This window comes from Cervus elaphus, chromosome 12, assembly GCF_910594005.1.
Source record: "Cervus elaphus chromosome 12, mCerEla1.1, whole genome shotgun sequence".
NCBI lineage: Eukaryota > Metazoa > Chordata > Mammalia > Artiodactyla > Cervidae > Cervus > Cervus elaphus.
The window spans coordinates 25,196,849-25,222,130 of record NC_057826.1 but is presented as its reverse complement, the minus strand read 5'-3'; the positions used below and the strand labels follow the sequence as shown (position 1 = coordinate 25,222,130).

The following is a 25,282-nucleotide window of genomic DNA, read 5'->3' as shown; positions in this document are numbered from 1 at the left end:
GGACTTCCTTCCACTCACATCATGGCTGAGGGGCGTTTGTGTGCATTCTTCTAGATGCTCTTTGACCATTAGCTCAAAGACAGTCTAGATATCCTCACCTGTTAATCCTCACCCCATTGCCCTGTAAGCAGATCTAATTTCTCTACTGGCCAAAGCACCAGTATATAAGTCCCAGAGAGTACTCTACAATTTAACATGGTAAAAATGCCCAGACATGAAGTGGATTTTAAGTCAATATTCCTTAGAGCCCTCGGGGTCCACGAAGGGGCTCGGGGGAGGGCAGCCGAGGTGGAGGGCGAGGGTGCTGGGACTACGGGCTGAGTGACAGGCAGAGGGTAAATGTGAACCAGAGGCTGCAGTCTTCCTGCCCCACTTTCCACAGAGCAACTCTGCTTTTAACTTGCTTTTTATTTGGGCCACATTTGATTATTTATGGCAGGGATTTGGGCCTATAGACTCAAGCAGGTGGCATAAGCCAGGAATGTGGGCTTGGTTGTGGTGGTGGGTGATGGTGGGGGGAGCAGAACTGAGGCAAACCAGAGGGCCATGTTTTTACTGTGTTCCTGCCAGTTGCTGTCAAACAGCATTGCAGACCCAGGATTGCCAGATCTCTTCTTGTTCTTTCAAATGAAGCCAGAAATTCAGATTTCTCTATGGATCTCTCAACTTGTAGCTGTTACAACTAATTCTAATTAAACAAAACACTACAGGGAACAAATAGAACACATCCCTGGGCTACATCTGGCCTGTGGACTTTCAGTAATCAATCCTCGATGGTTAGGGTCAAGTCAGTCCTGATACAGTTAATACCATGACAGCTAACAGTTCACCGAATAGTGTGCTACAAGTTGTCATTCATTGTCTCATTTAATCCTCACAGCTAGTCCAGGAGGCAGGTAAGTATCTTTTTCTAGATTAGGAAATAGGCTTAGCAAGATTAATTAATTAATTTTCTCAAAGGCATATAGCTAGTGAGGGGCTTCCCAAGGGACTCAATGGTAAAGAATCCACCTGCCAAGCAGGAGACGTGGGTTCGTTGCCTGGGTCAGGAATATGCCTTGGAGAAGGAAATGGCAACCGACTCCAGTGTTCTTGCCTGGGAATCCCATGGATAGAGGAGCCTGGCAGGCTACAGTCCATGGGCGTCACAGTTGGACATGACTTAGTGACTAAACCACCACCACCACGTAGCTAATGGGAGAAGGAGCTAGCACTGAAACCCACAGCAACATCTTCTGTCCACACACCAGCTGCCCCTAGGTGGTGAGCAAGCATATTTATGTGTGCGTTTATGAAGAGGGCAGCTTAGGCCAATGAAAAGAGCACTGGATTGAGAGTCTAGAAACCTGGATTCTTGTCTCTTACATTTACTGTCTTTGTCATCTGGAAAAAGTTCATCTCTCTGGATCTCATTTATACACCATTTATACACTTCAGATTCATAAAACTGGGGCAATAATGCTACCAGCCCGCCTAGGCTTGAATGCTTTAATATTTATGGCTTGAATTAAGATCAAGACCTGTTCACAGGTCACCTTTGGAAACATTTTCCAACTGCTCAGGCAGAATTAACCAGTTTCTCCCATGTGTCCATTGTAGCATTTATCTAGCTCTGTGTATGTACTTGTTTTGTTCTGCCTTATTCCAGAAAGACACTTGTACTTCTGTGTCTGTCTAATGCCCTCTTCCTCTACAGATAAGCGCACACATTCTAACCCAAGCACCTCAAGAGAAGGAACTGAATTTTATTCACTCTTGTGCCGCTAGTGCTGGGCATGAGGAGATACTTGTTAAATATTTGTTAAATCAATAAACGAGTTAACGCAGGAAATCCTTCCCTGTAATTGTGGCTCTCCTTGGGTCTACACCGAGAAAACAGTAGCACTTGAGTTTCTGCCGTGTGAGAAGTCCTCTGCTTGGCTTCTTTCAGTGCCTGCCAGGGAAGGACCCATTGGGTTGAGGTTAAACCCCTTTGTCCGTTGTCCTTTGCTCACATATGGTCACTGCAGCTCCGGGCTAAGGCCTCCAGGAAGAGTGTCCTTCACCCCTCTGAGGTGGCCCTTCTCCTCCTTGCCAGGCGGCTGGGAGGGAGACAGATGTCGCCTTGTCAGCAGGGTCTTGGAACGATTCTGAATAAGGGGTGTGTTTTCTGCCCTGCTCCTTTCACAGTGTCTGGATGCCAGCCGCCCATGGCTCTGCTACTGGATCCTGCATAGCCTGGAACTCCTGGATGAGCCCATCCCCCAGATGGTGGCCACAGAGTGAGTCTGGCTTTGGGGCACCCCGGGTGTCCCCTGAAATTGGGTTTTGAGTTCGGGGGTTCTTTTTGTTCAGTTTCTGTTTTATTTATTTTGAATGAAAAACCCAAGAGTGCTGCAAAGAAAATCGTTGCCCTTCTCTTGACCTCCAGTAACTTCCTGAAACTCCTCCACTTGAGAAGCCCGTTGTGTGCTCGTGGGTAGAATAAGACTTTGAACTTCCAAGAGAAGGATTCTGTTTCTTCTGTGGCCTTTTCTCTGGGCTCTTGCTCTGGTCTTTGAGAAAAGTCTTCATCAATGCTGGAGAAACCTGATTTTTCCAGAAAGTACAGTATATATTTGAATAGCTTCTGTGGGGAAGCGTGTGGCAACCCAGTGGACAAAAATGCCTTTGCTTTCCGTAAATACCTGCCCAGAAGTTCCTCCTCACCAATGCCTGGGGGATGTTATGACTCTTGATGGCAGTGGATGTGTTATCAGCTTGGTGTACAGATGTCAGGACATCGTTTTCCTAAACTTCTCATTAATGATTAGAGATTTAAGCAACTATTGAATAAGATTCTTCCCAAAGCGCTTCTGCAGAGGGTGTCCTTACTGTGGCTCCTCATCCTTTCACACTTCATATACATATAAAGGGTTGTCTACTGGCAGCGCACAGGGGCAGCTGTCCCGGGATGCATGGAGGCCAGACGTGCTCCTCCCTGGCCACAGTCCCTCTGCCTGGGTCACGCTGTCAGGTCAGAAGAACAGAACCACACATTGTCTCATTCATTCCGTCTTAACAATAACGTCTCATTCTTGCCTTCCTGGGCAGGGTGTCTTGTGATGAATGTGGATGGGAAAGATAATAAAGAATTAGGCCATTAACCCTTGTGATGTGTACAGTGCTTTCAGAGGGAGAGGAGAAATATGCATTGTCTTCCACATCACAGGGCTGCTGCAAGCCGAATTGCTTCTAGCTCTGGATGTAGAGTTGGACACAGTTTCTGCAGTAACAGGAATTTAATTGTCAAAATAAAGGCCTGTGTGTTTTTGAAATACCAGTTGGGGGTTGTGGATTGTTTGGGAAGTTCCCCCCACCCCTCACATACACAGTCAGGATTGATGGAATGGGAAAATCGGATGTGAAAGAAGACAAAAGACTGGGGAGGAGTCGGCGAGAGTGAAGTACAGACGCCCCCTAGAGGATCAGCAGTTTGGAGCAGGATGGAGGCCTCCTGCGAATGCCAAGTGATCTGAAGTGGGAAGATGATAAAGGGCTTCCTGAAGTAGAAGAACTTGGATCAGCATCAATTTTGAATTTTTTCTAGGTTGTATACTTGGTGTTGTATGTTATTCAGTCGCTCAGTCCTGTCCGACGCTTTGTGACCCCATGGTCTGCAGCATACCAGTCTTCCCTGTCCTTCACCATCTCCTGGAGCTTGTTCAAACTCATGTCCATCGAGTCAGTGATGCCATCCAACCATCTCATCCTCTGTCATCACCTTCTCCTCCTGCCTTCAGTCTTTCCCAGCATCAGGGTCTTTTCTAATGAGTCAGCTCTTCACATCAGATGGCCAAAGTATTGGAGCTTCAGCTTCAGCATCAGTCCTTCCAGTGAATTTTCAGGAATGATTTCCTTTAGGATTGACTGGTTTGATCTCCTTGCAGTCCAGGGGACTCTCAAGAGTCTTCTCCAACACCACAGTTTCAAAGCATCAATTCTTCGGTGCTTTATGGTGTTATATTGGTAAAGCTTTTCTGAGGAAATAAATGTTGGAGCAGCTTTTGTGGCAATATCAGCTAGGAAGAGAGGGCCCTGTTGAAGGGCTTTTCACACTAAACAATTGGCGACAACCTAAATATCAACAGTTGGGGATGCCATAAGTGTAAAGTTTAGGTGAAGTCTGTATGTCATGATACATACAGTGAAATATTATGCAGCCACTTAAAAATTAAAAAGTTAGCAGGTGTTTGGTAGGCCTATGATGATCATGTCACAGTATATACAAATATCAAATCATAACATTGTACACCTGAACCTAATATAATGTTATGTGTCAGTTGTACCACAATTAAAAATCTGTATATATACATAATTGTGTGTATTTATATATGGGCTTCACTGGTGGCTCAGACGGTAAAGAATCTGCCTGCAGTACGGGAGACCTGGGTTCCATCCCTGGGTTGGGGAAGATCCCCTGGGGAAGGGGAAGGCTACCCACTCCAGTATTCTGGCCTGGAGAATTCCATGGACTGTACAGTCCATGGGGTCGCAAAGAGTTGGACACGAGTGAGCAACTTTCACTATACTGTACTATATTTATATATAAAAATGTGTGTGTTAATAGAGATACTCATGATTTAAATGGAAAAAGGTAGTTAAAGATTCATTTTTTATAGATTAAAATTAAAGGTGGTTCTACACATAGGAAAAAACAGAAGGATGTATATATACACATGATAAGAGTTATTTGTGTAGATGATGGGGTTAAAGGTAATTTTTTTTTTCTTTTCTAATCTTATTTGCATTTTCTAAAATTTCTACAATGAATCTATTGCTTTGTAATCAAAAGAATGTTTTAAAATTTAAAAGCTGATTTGTCCTGATTGCAAGAGCCACTTGATAGTTAATGACTGAAATTTTCTGTTTCACAGCCACCTTCAAAGCTTTACCTGTGGTTCTTCTGAACATCGATTTAACAAACGTTTAAAGAATTACTTAGACTTTCCAATAAATGAACTTTGTTCTATGCCTAGCAGGCAATTAATTCTAGGTGCCAATAATATTTGTTATGAACAGAGCCTAGTAGCTTGACTTATAAGAGGATAAACTCTTTTTAGTAAGAAATTGAGAAATTTTAATGATTTCTATTAAAATATGGGGATTTTTTTTTTTTTAAAGACTACCTAATTTTGGAGATTGCCTTTTTATTTATTTTGCACAGGGAGAAGAAATGCTTTGAAAATATGGTCAGGTTTTTTTTTTTTTCCTTCTTCTTTATAGAAATGTTAAGGTGACATAGAGGGTGTGTTTAGCTCTGGAGTGTGTTTTTCCACTGTCTTCTCTCCCCACTCCCTGAGCTAGTGTGCAACACATACACAGTCACACACATGGGTTTCTTTCTCTTTCCTATTTTGTTCACATTTGCGCTTCTATTTGTCCTGGGAACAATATGACAAGCTGAGGTCCCTCTAGTGGACAAACCACTTTTGTTAGCTCCTGTGACTGCTGACCGGAGCCAGCAAAGCCAGGCTTTTACTGCTGGTGTCAGACCTTCCAAGAATAATACATTCATTTCAAGAATAATATATTCAATACTAATATATTTATAGGAATTAAGTGTGCTCTTCTTAAGAGATTGTATCCATAAATTTACATGTGTGTTTACCTCAAATGAATTAATATTTTGGAGCCACACGAAGTGCATTTGCCTTGTTAATGACTTTAGCACTGAAGGAAGCATTTTTTAAATGAGAATCCCATGCTTCGTTATTGAAAGCTACTTAATGAAACACATGGAGTAAAATGAAAACCACAGGGAAACCTTGGCAGTGTTAAGTTAGGTCTTTTAGCTTCTATAAGATCTGAGAATTATCTTTAACTTAAAAATTGTTTTAGGACCTTTCTATTTGTAAAGTTTTTCCAAAGGTTAAATTTAAATTTTCATGTGCCAGTGTTTTGTTATTTCCCTTTCGGAAGTTTATCAGTAGCTTGTCCCTTGAATAGCTCCTTAAATATCTCTCCTTTTAATTTTAAATTTAATGCGTCTGTTTCCTTATCTTTCAGTGAAGATAGCTTGTGTCTTCTTTTGTCTTCTGGGCATTTTTTGGCTGGGTGTTGCTGGCATCTAATAGGGAGAGGTCAGGGATGCTGCTGAATGTTCTCCACAGGACAGTCCCTACAACAAAGAATCATCCAGCCCAAAGTATCAATAGTGCCACAGTGGTGAAACTCTGCTCTAAAGTAACCAACTTTAGTTTTTCTTAAGTGTAAACTAAATTCTTCTTTAAACTAAATTCTTCTTGCTACAGAGTAGCTTTAATTTTTGTTTCTTTACCGAAAATTTGTGAAATTATCCTTTGTATTTTTTAAGTCGCTTAGTTGTGTCCAACTCTTTGCAACCCCAGGGACTGTAGCCTCCAGGCTCCTCTGTCCATGAAATTCTCTAGTCCAGAATACTGGAGTGGGTAGCTGTTCCCTTCTCCAGGGGATCTTCCCGACCCAGGAATCGAACCCAGGTCTCCCACACTGCAGGTAGTTTCTTTACCATCTGAGCCACCAGGGAAGCCCTATCCTTGGTATACTTGAGGTACTTTGCTGGGTAGCTCCCTCACTGTGGTATTCTGTAATAGTAAACGTTGGAATCAGTTCTGTATTGAGACATTTTTACAACTCTGTTCTCAACTTCCTTTGAGTTGGAAAACGGAGTCTTGAACCAGTTATAGTTCTGACCAATACTGTGTTTATGATGCTTTTAAGAAGCATTTTCATTAGTGTTCACAACTCATGAACCCTCACTTCTGGTCCTTTTTCTGCTGTGTTCCTAGTTATTTCCCACTTTATATACTTTGTCCCCCACTCCTGCCATCCATGAGTACATTACTTGCTACTTATATCTGCTTCATTTGTTTTATTCTTTATTTATTATTTTTGGCTGCACTGGGTCTTCATTGCTGCATGCGGGCTTTCTCTAGTTGCAGAGAGCAGTGGCTACTCTTCGTTGCAGTGCTCAGGCTTCTCATTGTGGTGGCTTCTCTTGTTGAGGAGCATGGGCTCTAGGGCATGTGGGCATCTATAGTTGCGGGTCTCAGGCTCAGTTGCTGCAAGGCATGCGGGATCCTCCTGGACCAGGGATCAAACCCGTGTCCCGTGCATTGGCAGGTGGATTCTCAACCACTGGACCACCAGGGAACTCCCTCATTTGTTTTGTTCTTGTTGACTTCTGATTTGTTTATATTATTCTGGACTTCCTCTCCTTAGAGATTTCCCTGCTTGTTTTGAATATTTGCTTACATGCTATGCATGCTTTTAAGTCCTTCATCCACGCTGGTGACAGTGATGTCCAGAATCAACCACTTTAGATCTGTCCTTGATCATCCCCTAAAAGTCTGAGTAAATCGTTGATACTCTTGCTTTGAACTTGATCCTCTTATAGGTTTTATGTACTTCTTAGTAGCTGGGTGATAGAGCAGTATTGTCCAATAGAACTTCCTAAAGCAATGGAAATGTTTTATGTTTTGTGGCAGCCCCTAATCCCATGTGGCTATTGAGCAGTTGCGGTGCAGCTTGTGTGATTGAGGAGCTCATTTTAATTAATATAATTAAAATGTAAATAGCCTCATGTGGCTAGTGGCTACCTGTTGGATAGAGCAGATGTATCACATTGCTGCCCAAAATGTGGTCCCCAGACCAGCAGTATCTCCATCACCTGGGAACTTGCTAGACATGCAGAATCTCCGGTCCTTCTAGTTCTGCTGAAATAGATCTGCAGTTCAACGAGATCCTTGGGTGGTGTCCGTATACACTCAAGCTAGAGAAGCCCTGAAACCTGACTGTACACTGGAGTCACATGGGGAATTTCTAGAACTATTGCCGCTTGGGCCGACCCTCAGCGATTCTGATTTAACTGCTAGTAGGTGTGGCCTGGGCGTTGGGATTTTTTTTTTTAAACATCCCCAAAGTGATTCTAATTACACAACAAAGACTTGTGGTATTCAAACTTTGTGTATATCCACATCACCTGGGCATTTGGTAAAAATACAGAGGCCCAGCTCTTTCCTGCTTCAGCAAGTCTGGGTCTCTGTGTTCTTTATTAGCCCTCCAGTGACTCCCATGGGCCGAGGTGCCTGGTGGGCTGCAGTCCATGGGGTCGCGAAGAGTAGGACACAACTGAGCGACTTCACTTTCACTTTTCACTTTCACGCATTGGAGAAGGAAATGGCAACCCACTCCAGTGTTCTTGCCTGGAGAATCCCAGGGACAGGAGCCTGGTGGGCTGCCGTCTGTGGGGTCACACAGAGTCGGACACGACTGAAGTGACTTAGCAGCAGCAGCAGCAGTGATTCTAATATACGCATTTGGGGTTTATTTAGAACCCCGATCTAGAAGATAGTTTCCTACTTTCTTGGAAATTGTCACGTAAGTGAGAACGAAATGCCTTGCTGACTTGAAAGAAAATTGATCTACTAGATTGTTTAGTCATATGACCGAACAAGTGATTTATGAATACTTGTTTTTCACAAAGTGTGCCCCTCTTGGTGTTGGCTCAATGTTTCCTGCTTGCGATTTTTAAAATTAAGTTGGTGCGTTTCTGGTCTCTAAGATAAGTTTTTTTCCCCCTTTGAAGAGTTAGAGTGTCATTCACATTTTGCTTTTCAGAATTGCTCGGCATTGTGCCCACGACAGCTGGTAGCTTCGTGGTCAGTCTGCCAGTTCCTTAAGGTACGAGTTGGAAAGCCTGTGGATCAAAATGTTCTGTAGTTCGGAAGTGCCTCCGAGTTCAGAAGAGCCGAGCCCAGTTCCCCAACACAGCCTCAGAGTCACTCAGATGTCGCCTGTCAGCTGGGGACAGTTGGCATGGAAGGGTGATTTAATGATGTTTCTGGTACATTCAGATCCCAGCCTACTCCAGACTTAGGCTATAGGGTCAGGAGTATTGCATTTGGTGTAGTTTTGTAATGGGAGATGGGGAAGGGAATGGATAACTAGATGACTTTTCCTTTTCCTTTTCTTTTTTTAACATGTGCTATTTCCTATCAGTCAAAAAATTTTGTTTTTGTGATACAGAAAACTTTTTGTGCAGCCAACTTTTGTTAGACCAGGAGTTCCTTTGCCATTTGTTTCTGGGAAATAGGATAAGAATTGATGAAGGTTTGGGAAATGTTAGTGACAAGCTCATTTTCTTTGCAAAAATTAACGGCTATTAAAAACATGCCACAGAATTGTCTTCCTTCTCTGATCATCAACTTTAGTTTCAATCTGTGTGTTTCCTACAGTAAAATTGTGGGTGGAACATGAAGTGAGTGTGTATTGCTTTTAACCTGTGACAGTTTCAGGACTCTACTAGGAAATCAGCAGCAGTTTCTATGGCTGCCTCTGCCCAGGTGATGTAGCAGGTCTGAAATCAAAAGTAATCAAATACGACCTGGGAGAGCAGTCATTAACTCATGTCTTAGTTGAGATCAAGAAGACTGTGTGATCTCTTTGGCATCATGGATAAGAAGGAATGAGATGGAAAAGCCCAGGAAAAGAAGGCTGTCTGAGCACTAAAAGGACTCAGATTTGCCCCTGGTTCTCTTAAATTAGGGACTTCCCAGGTGGCACAGTGGTAAAGAATCCGCCTGCCAATGCAGGAGATGCAGGTTCGACCCCCAGATCTGGAAGATCCCCTGGAGGAGGAAATAGCAACTCACTCAGTATTCTTGTCTGGAAAATCCCATGGACAGAGGAGCCTAGAGGGCTACGTACAATCCATGGGGTCACAAAGAATGGGATGCAGTTGAGCTTGCACACACACACATGCTCTTAATTGAGGCCCTGTCCTAATAGGAAGCTGGGATCCTGCTATGTTGGGGAAACAGCTTGAGAACTCTCCTGGGGTCTCCTTTCCAATGAACTTAGAGGACCTTCTGACAAAGAGGGGGTCTCTTGGTTTCATCTAAAGCACGAAGATAACTTCTGGGCAAACTGACACCATGCTTGGAAGGGAGGGCTTAGAGGCCAACCCTCAATATAGCAGTTTCCCTCAGTGAAGACACTGGAGTTTCTGAAAAATTCTTCAAAAGCCCATAGCTGGGGATACATTCTTGTCTTATTTTGTCTTTTGAAAAGTATTTGCTTATTAGGCTGCATCAAGTCTTAGTTGTGGCACACACAATCTTTGATCTTTAGTTGTGGTGTGCAGGATCTAGTTCCCTGACTGGGGTTCAAACCTGGGCCCCCTGCATTGGAAGCATAGAGTCTTAGCCACTGGACCATCAGGGAAGTCCCTGGCATGCATTCTTGTGATAGGAGTTGGCAGTGCTGAAGTCTGCCACCGTGAGCTCAGTGTGCAGAAGCCCACCTCTCATTTTCCTAACCATGGACGCAGACTCCACTGGAAGCTTGTTTCTTGTCAGTTCAGTTAAGTTCAGTCGCTCAGTTGTGTCCAACTCTTTGCAACCCCATGAATCACAGCACGCCAGGCCTCCCTGTCCAGCACCAACCCCTGGAGTTTACTCAAACTCATATCCATCGAGTCAGTGATGCCATCCAGCCATCTCATCCTCTGTCGTCCCCTTCTCCTCCTGCCCCCAATCCCTCCCAGCATCGGGGTCTTTTCCAATGAGTCAACTCTTCACATGAGGCGGCCAAAGTATTGGAGTTTCGGCTTCAGCATCAGTCCTTCCAATGAACACCCAGGACTGATCTCCTTTAGGATGGACTGGTTGGTCTCCTTGCTGTCCAAGGGACTCTCAAGAGTCTTCTCCAACATCACAGTTCAAAAGCATCAATTTTTTGGTGCTCAGCTTTCTTCACAGTCCAACTCTCACAGCTATACATGACCACTGGAAAAACTATAGCCTTGACTAGACGGACCTTTGTCTCTGCTTTTTAATATGCTATCTAGGTTGGTCATAGCTTTCCTTCCAAGGAGTAAATGTCTTTTAATTTCATGATTGCAATCACCATCTGCAGTGATTTTGGAGCCCCCCAAAATAAAGTCTCTCACTGTTTCCGTTGTTTCCCCATATATTTCCCATGAAGTGATGGGACCAGATGCCGTGATCTTCGTTTTCTGAATGTTGAGCTTTAAGCCAACTTTTTCACTCTCCTCTTTCACTTTCATCAAGAGGCTTTTTAGTTCCTCTTCACTTTCTGCCATAAGGGTGGTGTAATCTGCATATCTGAGGTTATTGATATTTCTCCTGGCAATCTTGATTCCAGCTTGTGCTTCTTCCAGCCCAACGTTTCTCATGATGTACTCTGCTTATAAGTTAAATAAGCAGGGTGACAATATATAGCCTTGAGGTACTCCTTTTCCTATTTGGAACCAGTCTGTTGTTCCATGTTGCTTCCTGACCTGCATATAGGTTTCTCAAGAGGCAGGTCAGGTGGTCTGGTATTCCCATCTCTTTCAGAATTTTCCACAGTTTGTTGTGATCCACACAGTCAAAGGCTTTGGCATAGTCAAAAAAGCATAGATAGATGTTTTTCTGGAACTCTCTTGCTTTTTTGATGATGCAGCAGATGTTGGCAATTTGATCTCTGGTTCCTCTGCCTTTTCTAAAACCAGCTTGAACATCTGGAAGTTCATGGTTCACGTATTGCTGAAGCCTGGCTTGGAGAATTTTGAGCATTACTTTACTAGTGTGTGAGATGAGTGCAGATGTGTGGTAGTTTGAGCATTCTTTGGTATTGCCTTTCTTTGGGATTAGAATGAAAACTGACCTTTTCCAGTCCTGTGGCCACTGCTGAGTTTTCCAAATTTGCTGGCATATTGAGTGCAGCACTTTCACAGCATCATCTTTCAGGATTTGAAATAGCTCAACTGGAATTCCATTACCTCCACTAGCTTTATTCATAGTGATACTTTCTAAGGCCCACTTGACTTCACATTCCAGGATGTCTGGCTCTAGTTGAGTGATCACACCATCATGGTTATCTGGGTCATGAAGATCTTTTTTGTATAGTTCTTCTGTGTATTCTTGCCACCTCTTCTTAATATCTTCTGCTTCTGTTAGGTCCATACTGTTTCTGTCCTTAATTGTGCCCATCTTTGCATGAAATGTTCCCTTGGTATCTCTAATTTTCTTGAAGAGTTCTCTAGTCTTTTCCATTCTGTTGTTTTCCTGTATTTCTTTGCATTGATCACTGAGGAAGGCTTTATTATCTCTCCTTGCTGTTCTTTGGAATTCTGCATTCAAATGGGAATATCTTTCCTTTTCTCCTTTGCTTTTCCCTTCTCTTCTTTTCACAGCTATTTGTAAGGCCTCCTCAGACAACCATTTTGCCTTTTTGCATTTCTTTTCCATGGGGATGGTCTTGATCCCTGTCTCCTGTACAGTGTCACAAACCTCCGTCCATAGTTCATCAGGCACTCTGTCTATCAGATCTAGTCCCTTCAATCTATTTCTCACTTCCACTGTATAGTCATAAGGGATTTGATTTAGGTCATACCTGAATGGTCTAGTGGTTTTTCCCTACTTTCTTCAATTTAAGTCTGAATTTGGCAATAAGGAGTTCATGATCTGAGCCACAGTCAGCTCCCGGTCTTGTTTTTGCTGACTGTATAGAACTTCTCCATCTTTGGCTGCAAAGAATATAATCAATCTGATTTCAGTGTTGGCCATCTGGTGATGTCCATGTGTAGAGTCTTCTCTTATGTTGTTGGAAGAGGATGTTTGCTATGACCAGTGTGTTCTCTTGGCAAAACTCTATTAGCCTTTGTCCTGCTTCATTCTGTACTCCAAGGCCAAATTTGCCTGTTACTCCAGGTGTTTCTTGACTTCCTACTTTTGCACTGCAGTCCCCTATAATGAAAAGGACATCTTTTTTGGGTGTTAGTTCTAAAAGGTCTTGTAGGTCTTCATAGAACCGTTCAACTTAAGCTTCTTCAGCGTTACTGGTTGTGTTCTTGTCAGTGGTATGAATAAATATCAGTAGCCCACTGGGGCTTAGGCTTCAATGAGAGTGAGAAGGCAACTCTTTAGATATTTCTGATAGGCCTATGTGAGGGCTCTAGACCAGCATAGTTAGTGGGGGAAAAAGTAATTGAGCATCACCACAATTTAGGCAAAATCCAAAACCTGGGAGCTACCCAAAAGGCAAGGAGAAGGGACTGGTTCCATAGCTCTGGGGTGGCAAATTGAGAGAAAAGTATGGAAAGGAGTGGGTCAAGAAGCATGAGACTTACTCCAGTTCTATGAAGGGCTATATGTTTCTGCCCGGCCTTCTGTTCCTGGCTTCACAACTGGGCAAATGCTTAACTACAAAGCTCAGAAAGGAGGGCATACAAAGCTGATCAAGGTGGGGTAGAGAATTAGGTCCTTTACAGATGTATTCAATGGCAACCCACTCCAGTACTCTTGCCTGGAAACTCCCATGGATGGAAGAGCCTGGTGGGCTGCAGTCCATGGGGTTGCTAAGAGTTGGGCACGACTGAGCGACTTCACTTTCACTTTTCACTTTCATGCATTGGAGAAGGAAATGGCAACCCACTCCAGTGTTCTTGCCTGGAGAATCCCAGGAACTGGGGAGCCTGGTGGGCTACCGTCTATGGGGTCGCACAGAGTTGGACACGACCGAGGTGACTTAGCAGCAGCAGATGTATTCAATATATATTCACTAGGTGGGAAGGGGGGTATCTTCTCTTTGGGCCTTCGGAGCCTTGGAATGGCCTGGACTCTGGTAGAATTCGGTGTTTTGGAATTAATGCTGTCTTTGTTTTTCCATTTGGCCATGTACCTAGCGTGTGTCAGTTCCTGGAGTTGTGTCAGAGCCCAGAAGGTGGCTTTGGAGGGGGCCCTGGCCAGTACCCACACCTTGCACCCACGTATGCAGCGGTCAACGCGCTGTGCATCATTGGCACCGAGGAGGCCTATGACGTCATTAACAGGTACAGCCAAAGCCAGCAGCACCGGACACCCAGCTGGGCTCCCGTCTGCTGACACCGCGCTGACCATCCCCTCCCCGTCTTCTCAGAGAGAAGCTTCTCCAGTATTTGTACTCGCTGAAGCAGCCTGATGGCTCTTTTCTCATGCACGATGGAGGTGAGGTGGACGTGAGGTGAGTGGGGTTTTTCTCAGGCTGCTGCATCAGCAGATTCTCAGGCTTATCTGCCATCAGAGATGCCAAACCCGGGGAAGGACACAGGAAATCGCCACCTTGTCTCACTGAATGTCACACAGAGAGATGTGTCAGTGACATGGTTCATAATCCCTGCAAAAATGGGACAGATGTCATCAGGGCTCATTGTCACTTGACTTCTTTTATGTAGATGCCAAACACAAGTAACACAGAAACAAAATCAAATACTTTTGTTTTAAAAATGAAAAATACATTTGCATTTGTTTGGTATGAGATGATATACCATGGATGTAACTGTATAGTGTAATATAATCTTTCATCTCTCTGGTATGGGAAGGGAGGAGAAGGCCCAGTTGGGACTTAGTAAATATTTTCTGAATGTATTTGATGAAAGCGTGAGAATGTTTATATGAGAACTGCTTTGGGCAGTGCAGAAACCCTTAGGGGCCAGTGGAGTCTATGAAAAACTGTGGCATTAACTGATTGGAACCAGGTGGTTCAAAATAATCCTTTTTTCTCAAGAATTGTCTCATGTACCTGGCAAGTCGTTTACTCACCTGGCAGGAGGTTCCCTATAAAATGTCTAGGGAATTCACCTAATTAGTCATTTCTCACAAGCAGTGGATCATTGAGATATATACCAAATTATTATTGTTTAGTCTGATAAATAAATTGTTATGAGGTTTTTATAGCAAAGCCATCTTATTGCCTATTTGTAAATGTGTTGTCCTCTACACGAGTAGATAAATACTCTGGCTTTATTGGTTTGAAAGTATAGGGCAAGAAAAACCATGAAGGTTGTGGAGCACAGGACACATTGCAGATAAAAGGAGATAACCTTTATCTGCAGAGACCTTCATGAATGGTTTTTGTCTATTTGTAACCTGTCTGATCAAACCATAAAATAAGACTAGGTATCTGGAAACCTGGGTATGTGAAAAACTGTTTTTCTGCTCATAACACCTCTGACCTGAAATGTGGGGGTGTTTATCCTCATATTAATGACAGTAAGTACCCAGAGTTAGCACCGACCCCACAGGTTAAGGGCTCAGTCCCACAAGACTGTCTGCACTTCAGACAGCAGTCACAAGTAGTGGGTTCCCAGGTTAACCAATTCTGCCTGATTTGTAAATCAGGGGTCCCTTCTCAGTTCAGTAATTTTCCAGGACAGCTCAGAGAACATTTTTCTAATACCATTTATTATACAGGATATCATAAAGGATACAAATGAACAGCCACATGAAGGGGCATACATATAGGATGAGGTCTGGAAAGGTCCAGAGTCTAAGAACTTCTGTCCCCATGACGATGGGGTGTGACACCCTCCTGACAGGCACTTGGGTGCGTCCACCAACCCAAAAGCTCCCTGAACTTCTTTATCTAGAGTGTTTTAATAGAGGTTCCATTATGTAATGGAGAAGGCAATGGCACCCCACTCCAGTACTCTTGCCTGGAAAATCCCATGGACGGAGCAGCCTGGTAGGCTGCAGTTCATGGGGTCGCTAAGAGTCGGACACAACTGAGCATCTTCACTTTCACTTTTCACTTTCATGCATTGGAGAAGGAAATGGCAACCCACTCCAATGTTCTTGCCTGGAGAATCCCAGGGACAGGGGAGCCTGGTGGGCTGCCGTCTATGGGGTCACACAGAGTCGGACACGACTGAAGCGACTTAGCAGCCACAGCCATTTTGTAGGCATGATTGATTAACTGATCGGCCGTTGGTGACTAACTCAGTCTTCTGGGGAGTGGGGCAGAAAGTTCCAACCCTCTGATCCCATGGTTGGTTCCTCTGGCAGCCAGCCCCCATCCTCCAGGAGTCACCTCGGTAATATAAACTCAGATATGGTTGAACGGGACTTGTTATGAATTACAAGACTCTCACCCCATTACTCAGGAAACTCCACTAGTTTTAAGATCTCTGTGCCAAAATGACCAAATATATGTTTCTTACTATATCACAATACCCCAGTATCTGTTGTTAAAAGATAAACAGGGGCATGTTAAAAATTTTATAACTTATTTGAGCAAAAATTGATTAGAATAGGGCAGCATCCCATCTCGCAGATAGGATGGAAGCCTGAGGAGAGCTGTGCACAATGAGAGACTTCGGGAGGCAGAAGGGGCCCGGGACAAGGAAATAACATCAGGCACTTACCAAAGCGTGGGTTGGCCGTTGCAAAGCCACTTTCCTTGAGGGGCCGGCAGGGGTCGACCGGCAGAGCATCTCACTAGTGCTGATCAGATGGTTCCTGACTGACTGGTTGAAGATCCCATTTCTGGGAGGGCAGAAACCATGATGAAGTCTTGGTTTGGCGATGTGGAGTTTAGCATAAGGGACTCCTTCTGGGGCCTCTTGTCTTGTTTTTAGCACTGTATATACCAGTGAGGGCGTCCTGGGTGGCTCAGTGGTAAGGAATCCACCTGCCAATACAGGAGATGCAGGAAACGTGGGTTCGATCCCTGTGTCAGGAAAATCCTCTGGAGGAGGAAATGGCAACTCATTCCAGTATTGCCTGGAAAATTCCCTGGACAAAGGAGCCTGGTGAGCTATAGTCTGTGGAGTCTCAAAGACTTGGACACAACTTAGCAACTGATCACGATGCCAGTGAAGTCAATATAACTATTGAGGAGAAGCAGTATTGTGTTGACATCTTTAGAAAGAAATTAAAGGGTGTTTTTCCCCTCTTGTTCACTACACTTTCATCCTGTTCTGCAGATACTCCAAATGTAGCCTTTTAATGTTTCCTGAGATTATAGGTGAAAGCAGGCAAACCCTGGCAAGATAGCTTTGGCATTTCATCACTTACCTTTTTCAGATATGATTATTCTCTAACTTATTCATTCCGGTCCCGGTTTCCTTCTGTGTTCTTATTCATATCTGCCAGACAAATGCAAGGAAGCTCCTCCAATAAAATAGGTTTGTTTCTGAGGAGCTCTGTAACCATATACCTCCTCTGGTAACATCCTGCCATTGGAGCCATGCTTTACATTTACAGAGGATTAAAGATGTGAATGATGGATGCAGCCTACAGTCTGCGTCCCTTTCCCCCGCTCAGCGTGATTTCTCGTGCCCCAGTTCCATCGCTTTTCACTTGATTTTCCTTGAATTGTCTTTGTCTGGGAGCATCAGCAGTTGCTCCTGAGTGCTGCCAGGTGGATTTGACCTGAAGAGAAGCAGCAGCTGACGGGGACTCTGTGGCATCTGGAGGCTAGCCTGTCTCCTTCTGGGTTAGAACCGATCTCTTGATATTTCAGGTCTGTCACAACTCCTCATTTCTGAGATGAGCTTACTCAGGCATTCACAGCTCCCATGGACTGCCACTAATCCAAGTCAACTTGTAGCCAGCACCGTCTTTCCCCTCAGCTCTTAAGAAAGGAGCAATTATTTATTCCTGACCTCCTAATCTAGGTTATGTAGCCTGGAGTATTCTGGCAGGGTAGTGGGAAGATAGGGACCCAGCATTTACAAAAGTTTTGGCAACAGAGTGTAGCGTGTGTTTGGGGAAGGGGGAGGTCAGTGTTGCTGAAGTGCAGAGGGGGGCAGGCAGAGAATGAAGCTGGCTGTCCAGGCTGGGAGCAGCCCGAGGAGCACTGCAGTCTCCTTGAAAAGTCTGGAGTTTATTTTAAGGGTAGCGGGAAGCCACTGACAAGTTTTAAGTAGGGAGTGACATCATCTGATTTGTGTTTTGTTAGAAATTCTACAGTGAATACATTGGGCTTCCCAGGTAGCTCAGTGGTGAGGAAGCCGCCTGCCAATGCAGGAGACCTGGGTTCGATCCCTGTGTCGGGAAGATCCCCTGGAGAAGAAAATGGCAATCCACTCCACTATTCTTGCCTGGAGAATTCCATGGACAGAGGAGCCTGGCAGGCTACAGTTCATGGGGTCGCAAAGACATGACTTAGCGGCTAAAACGAACAAGTGAATGCATTATGGTGTTTTAGTGAAAATCCTCTGGTTTCAAGGCTGGAGGGAAGAAGACTGGACAGGAAACTGACCCAGATTAAGGATGACTTGGATTCGGGTGACAGCAGGAGGATAGAGGGTAGTTAACAAATTTGAGAGATACAGTGACTGGATAGAGGGACAGAGGAAGCTGATGCTCAGGAAAAGTGTATTTTGTTCACTCATTGTCTCAGTGTGAGATCTGGCAGCAGATCTGAGGTCTTCCGTTTATGAAACAGACCACACTGCCGACTGCCTCCCTACCTCAGAGGTTATATTCACATTCAAGAGCAAACACTTTTGAACCCCTTTGTGAGACTCAAGGCCTGAGAGGAGTTAGGTCAGACTTTCGAAGTTAGCTTATGGTAGATGATTACAGTTGGCAGAAAAAACTCTTGCATGCTTCTCATGCCTGCTGGTTTAACTCAGCCTCTGCTGTGCCTTTGGCCAGTGTGAGCAGGCTGATTAAAATGCTGGGGGATGGAGAAGGAAATGGCAACCCACTCCAGTACTCTTGCCTGGAAAATCCCATGGATGAAGGAGCATGGTAGGCTACCGTCCGTGGGGTCGCAAAAAAAAAAAAAAAAAAAAAATGCTGGGGGAATAATACCTGCAGCTCACTGGAATGCTTCAGTATGCTTGACTTAGTATTATGTCCATATAGAACAATATGGAAGCTCGACTCTTCTTTTATATTCCTTAGGAGCCCTTAGATAAAGGATCTTGAAAGAAAATTAGAACAAACAGGTTTGTCTTCAACATAAAATGAAACTGGGATGTTGGATGTTTGAAAAGACCATGTGCTAAGTCGCTTCAGTCGTGTCTGACTCTTTGCAATCCCATGAATTGTATAGCCTGCCAGGCTCCTCTGTCCATGGGATTCTGCAGGCAAGAATGCTGGATTGAGTTGCCATTTCCTATTTCAGGAGATCTTCCCTACCCAGGAATCGAACCTGTGTCTGTTGCATCTTCTGCATTGGCAGGCGGGTTCTTTACCACTAGGGCCACCTGGGAAGCCCATAGTGGAAAAGAAAAGACAGTTTGTAGATGTGTTCTATACTAGAGGGAGAAGCTGAAATAAAATGTGTCCTGAGAAGAATTAGGGCTGGCAGGATAGAATGGCAAGAATTATTCTAAATCAAGTAGGATATGTTCTTTTTTCTATTTAAAGTGTGTGTGTGTGTGTGTGTGTACTGGAGGGGTGCTTGAAATCAAAACTCTTTTCTCGCTCTAGAAGTCTAAGGAATGGATCTGAGTAGCTCATCTATTCTGGTCCCTCTTACTTGGTCTACGCAGCCATGTGGTCTGGCAGCCTGCTTTGGAGGTTGTCTGTTTGAAAGAAATACGGTTAACCTTTAATGTGTCCATGCCATAATCATGGCACGTCCTGGATCTAAGAACAGTCTTGACAGCTGAATGAATGAGCATCTCAGAAATACCTGAACGACAGCATGGAATTTTGGGAGCCATTGTAGATCTTTGAAAGAAGAGCTGAATTCACTGTTGACATAAATTGATACGGCTGTTATTTTGTCTGGTGTAGAGATTTGACTATGTGGAGGTAGGGAGAATAGAATGTCATGTTCTTTGTCTGAGACCATGCTGTGAGGAATTTGATCCAAATGGAATGTCAGAGCTCCTGGTTGGAGACCAGAGTGAGGACAGGAGTGAGGACAGGTGGTGATTACAGCTTATGAGGCAGAGAGCAATGCACCCAAGAAGTTCAGTGAGCCTGTTTGAGCTCTTTCTGAGAGTGTGACACTTGCCCCTCTATTTCTGTCCTTCCAGAAGTGCGTACTGTGCTGCCTCGGTAGCTTCGTTGACCAACATCATCACCCCAGACCTATTTGAGGGCACTGCTGAATGGATTGCAAGGTGAGAGATGCTGGGATTTGTCCTCTTTCTTAGACAGCAGGCGGTCAAGACTTCTAAAAAATAAAGGAAGTGCAGAAGAACCAGAAGGGAATGTCAAATTACAAAAGACATCTTAAGGTTGAAAGATTTTACATTTCAAAAATACTTTAAAAGTTTTCTTTTTTCCAATTTTCTTTAATGTGATTGGCAAGGATCAAAACTCTGGGTAAACAATATTAGTCAGAGTCTAAATGGATTTAAACCAGTTTGAAGAGAACTTTGGAAATATCTCAAAAATGTTCTTGCTGATGACCCCAAAATTCCACTTCTCCAGAAACTCACACACATGCATGAGAGAGACAAACATTTGTAATAGTAAATAAAGCTAGAAACGGGTTAAACGTTCATAAGCATGAGATGGATAAATGAGTTGTGATGTAGTCACATTGGAATATAAGATAGCAATTAAAATGAATGAACTAAAGCCGCATGTATCAATATGGGTGAATCTCAGAACACTATTGAGTTTAATAGTGTTAAACTAGTGTAAAAAAAAGTGTTAAAGAAAACACGCAGATTAGCACATTGACTGGAAATTTGAAAACATGCAAAACAATTCTGCATTGTTTATGGGAAGAATCACATGTAGTGATATAAAAACATGCTGGAAAGAATAAGCACCAAACTTAGGATGGTGGTTACTTCTGGGAAGAAAGCAAACAAAATGAGATTATAGCAAGTCTGCACTTCTACTCGGGCTTCCTAGACGGTGCTAGTGGTAAGGAACCCACCTGCCAATGCAGGAGACTCAGGTTCAATCCCTGGGTCGGGAAGATCCCCTGGAGGAGGGCACAGCAACCCACTCCAGTATTCTGGCCTGGAAAAACCCATGGACAGAGGAGCCTGGTGGACTACAGTTTGTAGGGTCGCAAAGAGTTGAACATGACTGAAGTGACTTAGCATGCACACGTGCGTACTTGTACTCAGGAGACTTCACTTGTATCTGTAACTGTCTATTTGTATTATTTGCTATACTTTCTTGGATCCTTCCAATTATTTCATAATTAAAAAAAAAAAAGGTATAGTAGGTTTATACATACTATTGAGGGATTAGATTATATCCAAGCTGTATTGTTTTATTTTTTATATCTTAATTTTTATCAAAGTAGTACTTACTGCTATGAAAATATAGTTTTCAGCTAAATCAAATGATATACTATGATCATATTTACCTTTTTTTGTATGACTTTTTTTCCCTCTGGAATTAATCATTACCTCCTAATTCACACATTTTCTGCCAGAGCTATAAAATTACTCTCAATATGGTCAAACAATTCAGGTAATGTTATCAGTTCTCTTTTGTGTATGTGTGTTTGTGTACATGTGTGTGCTCGTGTGTTTTGAGTTGTCTACCCCGGGGTCTCTGCCCTCCTGCTTCAGTCTGGACATATTGATCTCAGCTTGCTGCACCAGAATACCAGCTCAGCTGGTATCCAGAAGCTTCCTTTCAGCATGAAATTCACTTCACTTCTCTGCTTTGTTAAAGCCCCAGTCCTCCTTTCTCCTGGTTTACTTACTCATTTGAATGAATCACTTATTCCAACAGATCCATCCCAAAAAAGAGAACTTGGGAGATAGATTTTTAAGATTTTGCAATTATTTTTATTCTAGTCTCACACTTGATGGCTATTTGGTTAGAGACTTCTAAATTGAAAACTATAAATTATATTCCTTCAGACTTTTAAAGCATTGCTCCATTATCTTATGGCTTCCAGTGTCATTGTTTAAAAGGCTGATCATAATGATAGCCAACCTTTACTGAGGACCTGGTATGTAATACTTAATAGTAAGAGAGCTCTAGTTTAAACATTGAGAATATAACCTTTTAAGCTAGGTGGCCTGGGTTTGGTTCTTTTTTATATACCTTCTGTTTCTCAGTTGAGATTTCCCATTTTTTCATTCATTACAAGCATATTTTTCTTCATAAAGATAAATATAAAATTATAATATCTGTTTTAAAATTCTTGCCTGGAAATTTCAACATCTGGCTATCTTGGAGTTGACATGTCACGTTTTCCTGAGTGCCTGTGTCAAGTGGTGTTTGGCTTGTACCCTGGACATCATGGCTTCCCAGTTGGCACTAGTAGTGAAGAACCCACCTGCCAATGCAGGAGACATAAGACACATGGGTTCAATCCCTGGGTCAGGAAGATCCCCTGGAGGAGGGCATGGCAACTCACTCCAGTATTCTGGCTTGGAGTATCTCATGGATAGAGGAGCCTGGTGGGCTCTGGTCCATAGGGTTGCAAAGAGTTAGACATGACTGAAATGACTTAGCTTGCATCGCTGGACGTTGTGATGTTATGTTGTAGAAACTGGAGTCATTAGATTGCTTTAAAGAGTGTTGATCTTTTTCTTCTAGCAGGCAGTCATCTTGGTTAGTTGCTTGCAGTGGGCAGGGGCTCAGCTCTTGGGTCAGTTCTTAGTTAGAAAGTGCTTTCAGTGGGTCCAGTGCATGCATGATTCAGGGTCAGGTAGAAACCTGAGCGGAGTTTAAACATGGAATTTGGTATTTTCCTTCTCTGACTCTCCTCTTTCTGGGATTCCTCATCAATTTCTGTCATCCTGGTTCTTCTTGCCAGAAATATGGGGCTTTCAGTTTCAGCTGCCTTTCCACTGACCTGCTTGCCACTGTTGGGCAGCTGTAGCCATCCTCAGGGCAAATCAGGAAAAAAAGAAAAGGGAGGAATGGGGGAGAGGAGGGACTGACTTCCAACTTTCAAATCCCAACCTTTTTTCGTTTGCTGAGACTTCAGGAAGTAGTTTTAGTGTGTTTTGTCCAGAGCATGTAGTTATTAGTGTTTGCAGGATTCTGACTGCCTGGGTTTGAAACCCAGTTTTGTCATTTATTAGCTTTGTGCTTTGGTCAAATTGTTTAAATTCTCCATGTCATAGTCTCCATATGCGTCAAATGATGAGATATTGAATTTGATATTAAGCTGAAATACAAAGAAATTTAAGTAGTAAAACTTCTTATGGTATCCACTGTGTGTTCCTGCCTCCCAGTCCACTGTCTGTTTCTGCCTTATTTCTCTTATTCTTGCTGTTTGGAAAATTCATGATGATGAGCCATGATAGGACTTTTTGTTGTTGTTCATGGTGCTGGGTACTCTACAAGTATCTTCAGTCTAGAATTGCATGTACTTTACTTCCATACTTACTAAGAGGTTCCCTTACCTTTTATCTTCTAATCCTTCTATTGAGTTTTTATTTCTGTAATTCTATGTAAAAATTTTCAAAGCTTATTTTTAATCTCCATTTATATAAAAAAAGAATACTTCTTTTTTATGTACTCTCTTGTTCTTGTTTCAGGGATATTTTGTCCTTGCAGTGTTTAAAAAGTTTACTTCTGCTCCTTATGTTATTTCCTCCAGTTTATTTTTGTTTTATTTCTATGTCATGTTTACATAAAAATCTTTTTCACGTAAGAGCCTTTGCTCAAATGTCTGATGTTCATATTTAAGACTCAGGTGCTAGAAAGCTGATGGAGAGCTATGTTTGCCAGAGTGGCCTGGGATCCAGCCATTCATGGGGGAATTCTCATATATCAGTATCCATAGGATTTTTCCCTTGGGCTTATCTATTTATGTAGAGAACCTTCCAGATTCCTGGTTATGGTATGAAGCTGGCAGCCAGCTTTGTGAACTCTAATCGGGGAAGGGGGCTTCTCTGGTGGCTCAGCAGTAAAGAATCCACCTTCCAATGCAGGAGACGCGGGTTTGATCCCTGGGTCGAGAAGATCCTTTGGAGAAGGCAATGGCAACCCACTCCAGTATTCTTGTCTGGAAAATCCCATGGATGGAGGAGCCTGGCAGGCTGCATTCCATGGGGTTGCAAAGAGTCAGACAACGACATAGCGACTGAACACCAACAACAACAGAGTAAGGGGTTGGGAGTGCTTTTGCTCAGATCATAGACTTCCACTTAATCCTTCTGCTCAGTACAGTACCTCCACCTGCTCCCAGCTGTGCTGGAAATCCTGGAATTCACACCTCTTGATTCAGCCCCTGCAACCTCCCATCTGCTGGGTACCTGGAGGTCTAACTGAGTCTCTTTATCAATTTACCACCAGTCAACTCAGTTAAAAAGCTTCCCACTTTAGGGGTAGCTTGCGTTCCTCAGCTTGTCATCGGAGAACATCACCTTGCTTTCTGTTGCTTCATCCCTCCTTCCCTCCCAGGGCTGGTGTAGGTTTCTCGGCTCTGTTAAGTCAGTTACTTCTTATCTTCATCCTTTTCCAGCTTTCACAATTTTGTTATCGCCTCTCTGTATTCATATCCTCTCCTATTCTCTTTATCCTTATGGGTTTATCCTTTTTTTAAAATTCCTTTACTTTCTTTCATTTTACTGGGCTCTTTTCAATCCATTATACTTAGCTAGAAGAAACTCCCAAAGAATTTTGCTAAATTGCTCTCATGCATGCGAAAACAAAGGGATGGAAAGTGGAATATGTAAATAAATGCATATTGTGTGTGTGTGTGTGTGCGCGCGCGCGCATGTGCGTGCAGAAAAAGAGACTGAGACATAGAAACTGTCAGTGGTTACTGCTGGTAAGAGGAACTAAGAGTTCAGGCTCAGCAGGAATCATAACTTTTTATTGTTTATTCTTTTATACTTCTTTTTAACCTCAAAAAATTTTAAAGCTGAGTTAAGAAAAGTTAAGAAAAAACATTAAGAGGTCCCTTGCATATTCTTCACTCATCAGAGCTTTCAAAGTTGAGCTGTGCTATGCTCCAAGAAGCCAGATGCATTGGAAAGAAAATTTGGATTGTGTGTCTTTGGGTGGCCATAGGGTTGAGGGATGGAGGATGCTGAAGAAGCTATTCAGGGGGCAGCAGGCAGTTTTTGACTCTGTGCTGTGAACTCGCTGGGCCTCGATTTAGTTCAGTTCAGCCGCTCAGTCACATCCAACTCTTTGTGACACCATGGACTGCAGCACGCCAGGCCTCCCTGTCCATCACCAATTCCCGGAGTTGACTCAAACTCATGTTCATGTTCATTGTGGAGAAGGAAATGGCAACCCACTCCAGTATTCTTGCCTAGAGAATCCCATGGTCAGAGGAGCCTGGTGGGCTGCTGTCCATAGGGTTGCACAGAGTCGGACACCACTGAAGCAACTTAGCATGCATTGGAGAAGGAAATGGCAACCCACTCCAGTATTCCTGCCTGGAGAATCCCAGGGACAGAGGAGCCTGATGGGCTGCCATCTATGGGGTCCCACAGAGTCAGACACGACTGAAGTGACTTAGCAGCAGCAGCAGCATGTTCATTGAGTTGGTGATGCCATCCAACCATCTCATCCTCTGTTATCCCCTTCTCTTCCCACTCTCAGTCTTTCCCAGCATCAGGGTCTTTTCAAATGAGTCAGTTCTTCACATCAGATGGCCAAAGTAC

At 43.5% G+C, this 25,282-nt stretch overlaps 1 protein-coding gene across 1 annotated transcript in view; it reads left to right on the top strand.

The window, feature by feature from the left end:
- Positions 1–25,282, top strand: part of LOC122704967 (protein farnesyltransferase subunit beta) — an 85,666-nt gene that overhangs the window by 42,833 nt on the left and 17,551 nt on the right. The window contains exons 4-7 of the mRNA XM_043920128.1: positions 2,170–2,261; positions 13,691–13,837; positions 13,924–14,007; positions 19,763–19,849. Of these exons, the coding sequence (XP_043776063.1) occupies positions 2,170–2,261; positions 13,691–13,837; positions 13,924–14,007; positions 19,763–19,849 (410 nt within the window). The remainder of the gene's footprint in view (positions 1–2,169; positions 2,262–13,690; positions 13,838–13,923; positions 14,008–19,762; positions 19,850–25,282) is intronic.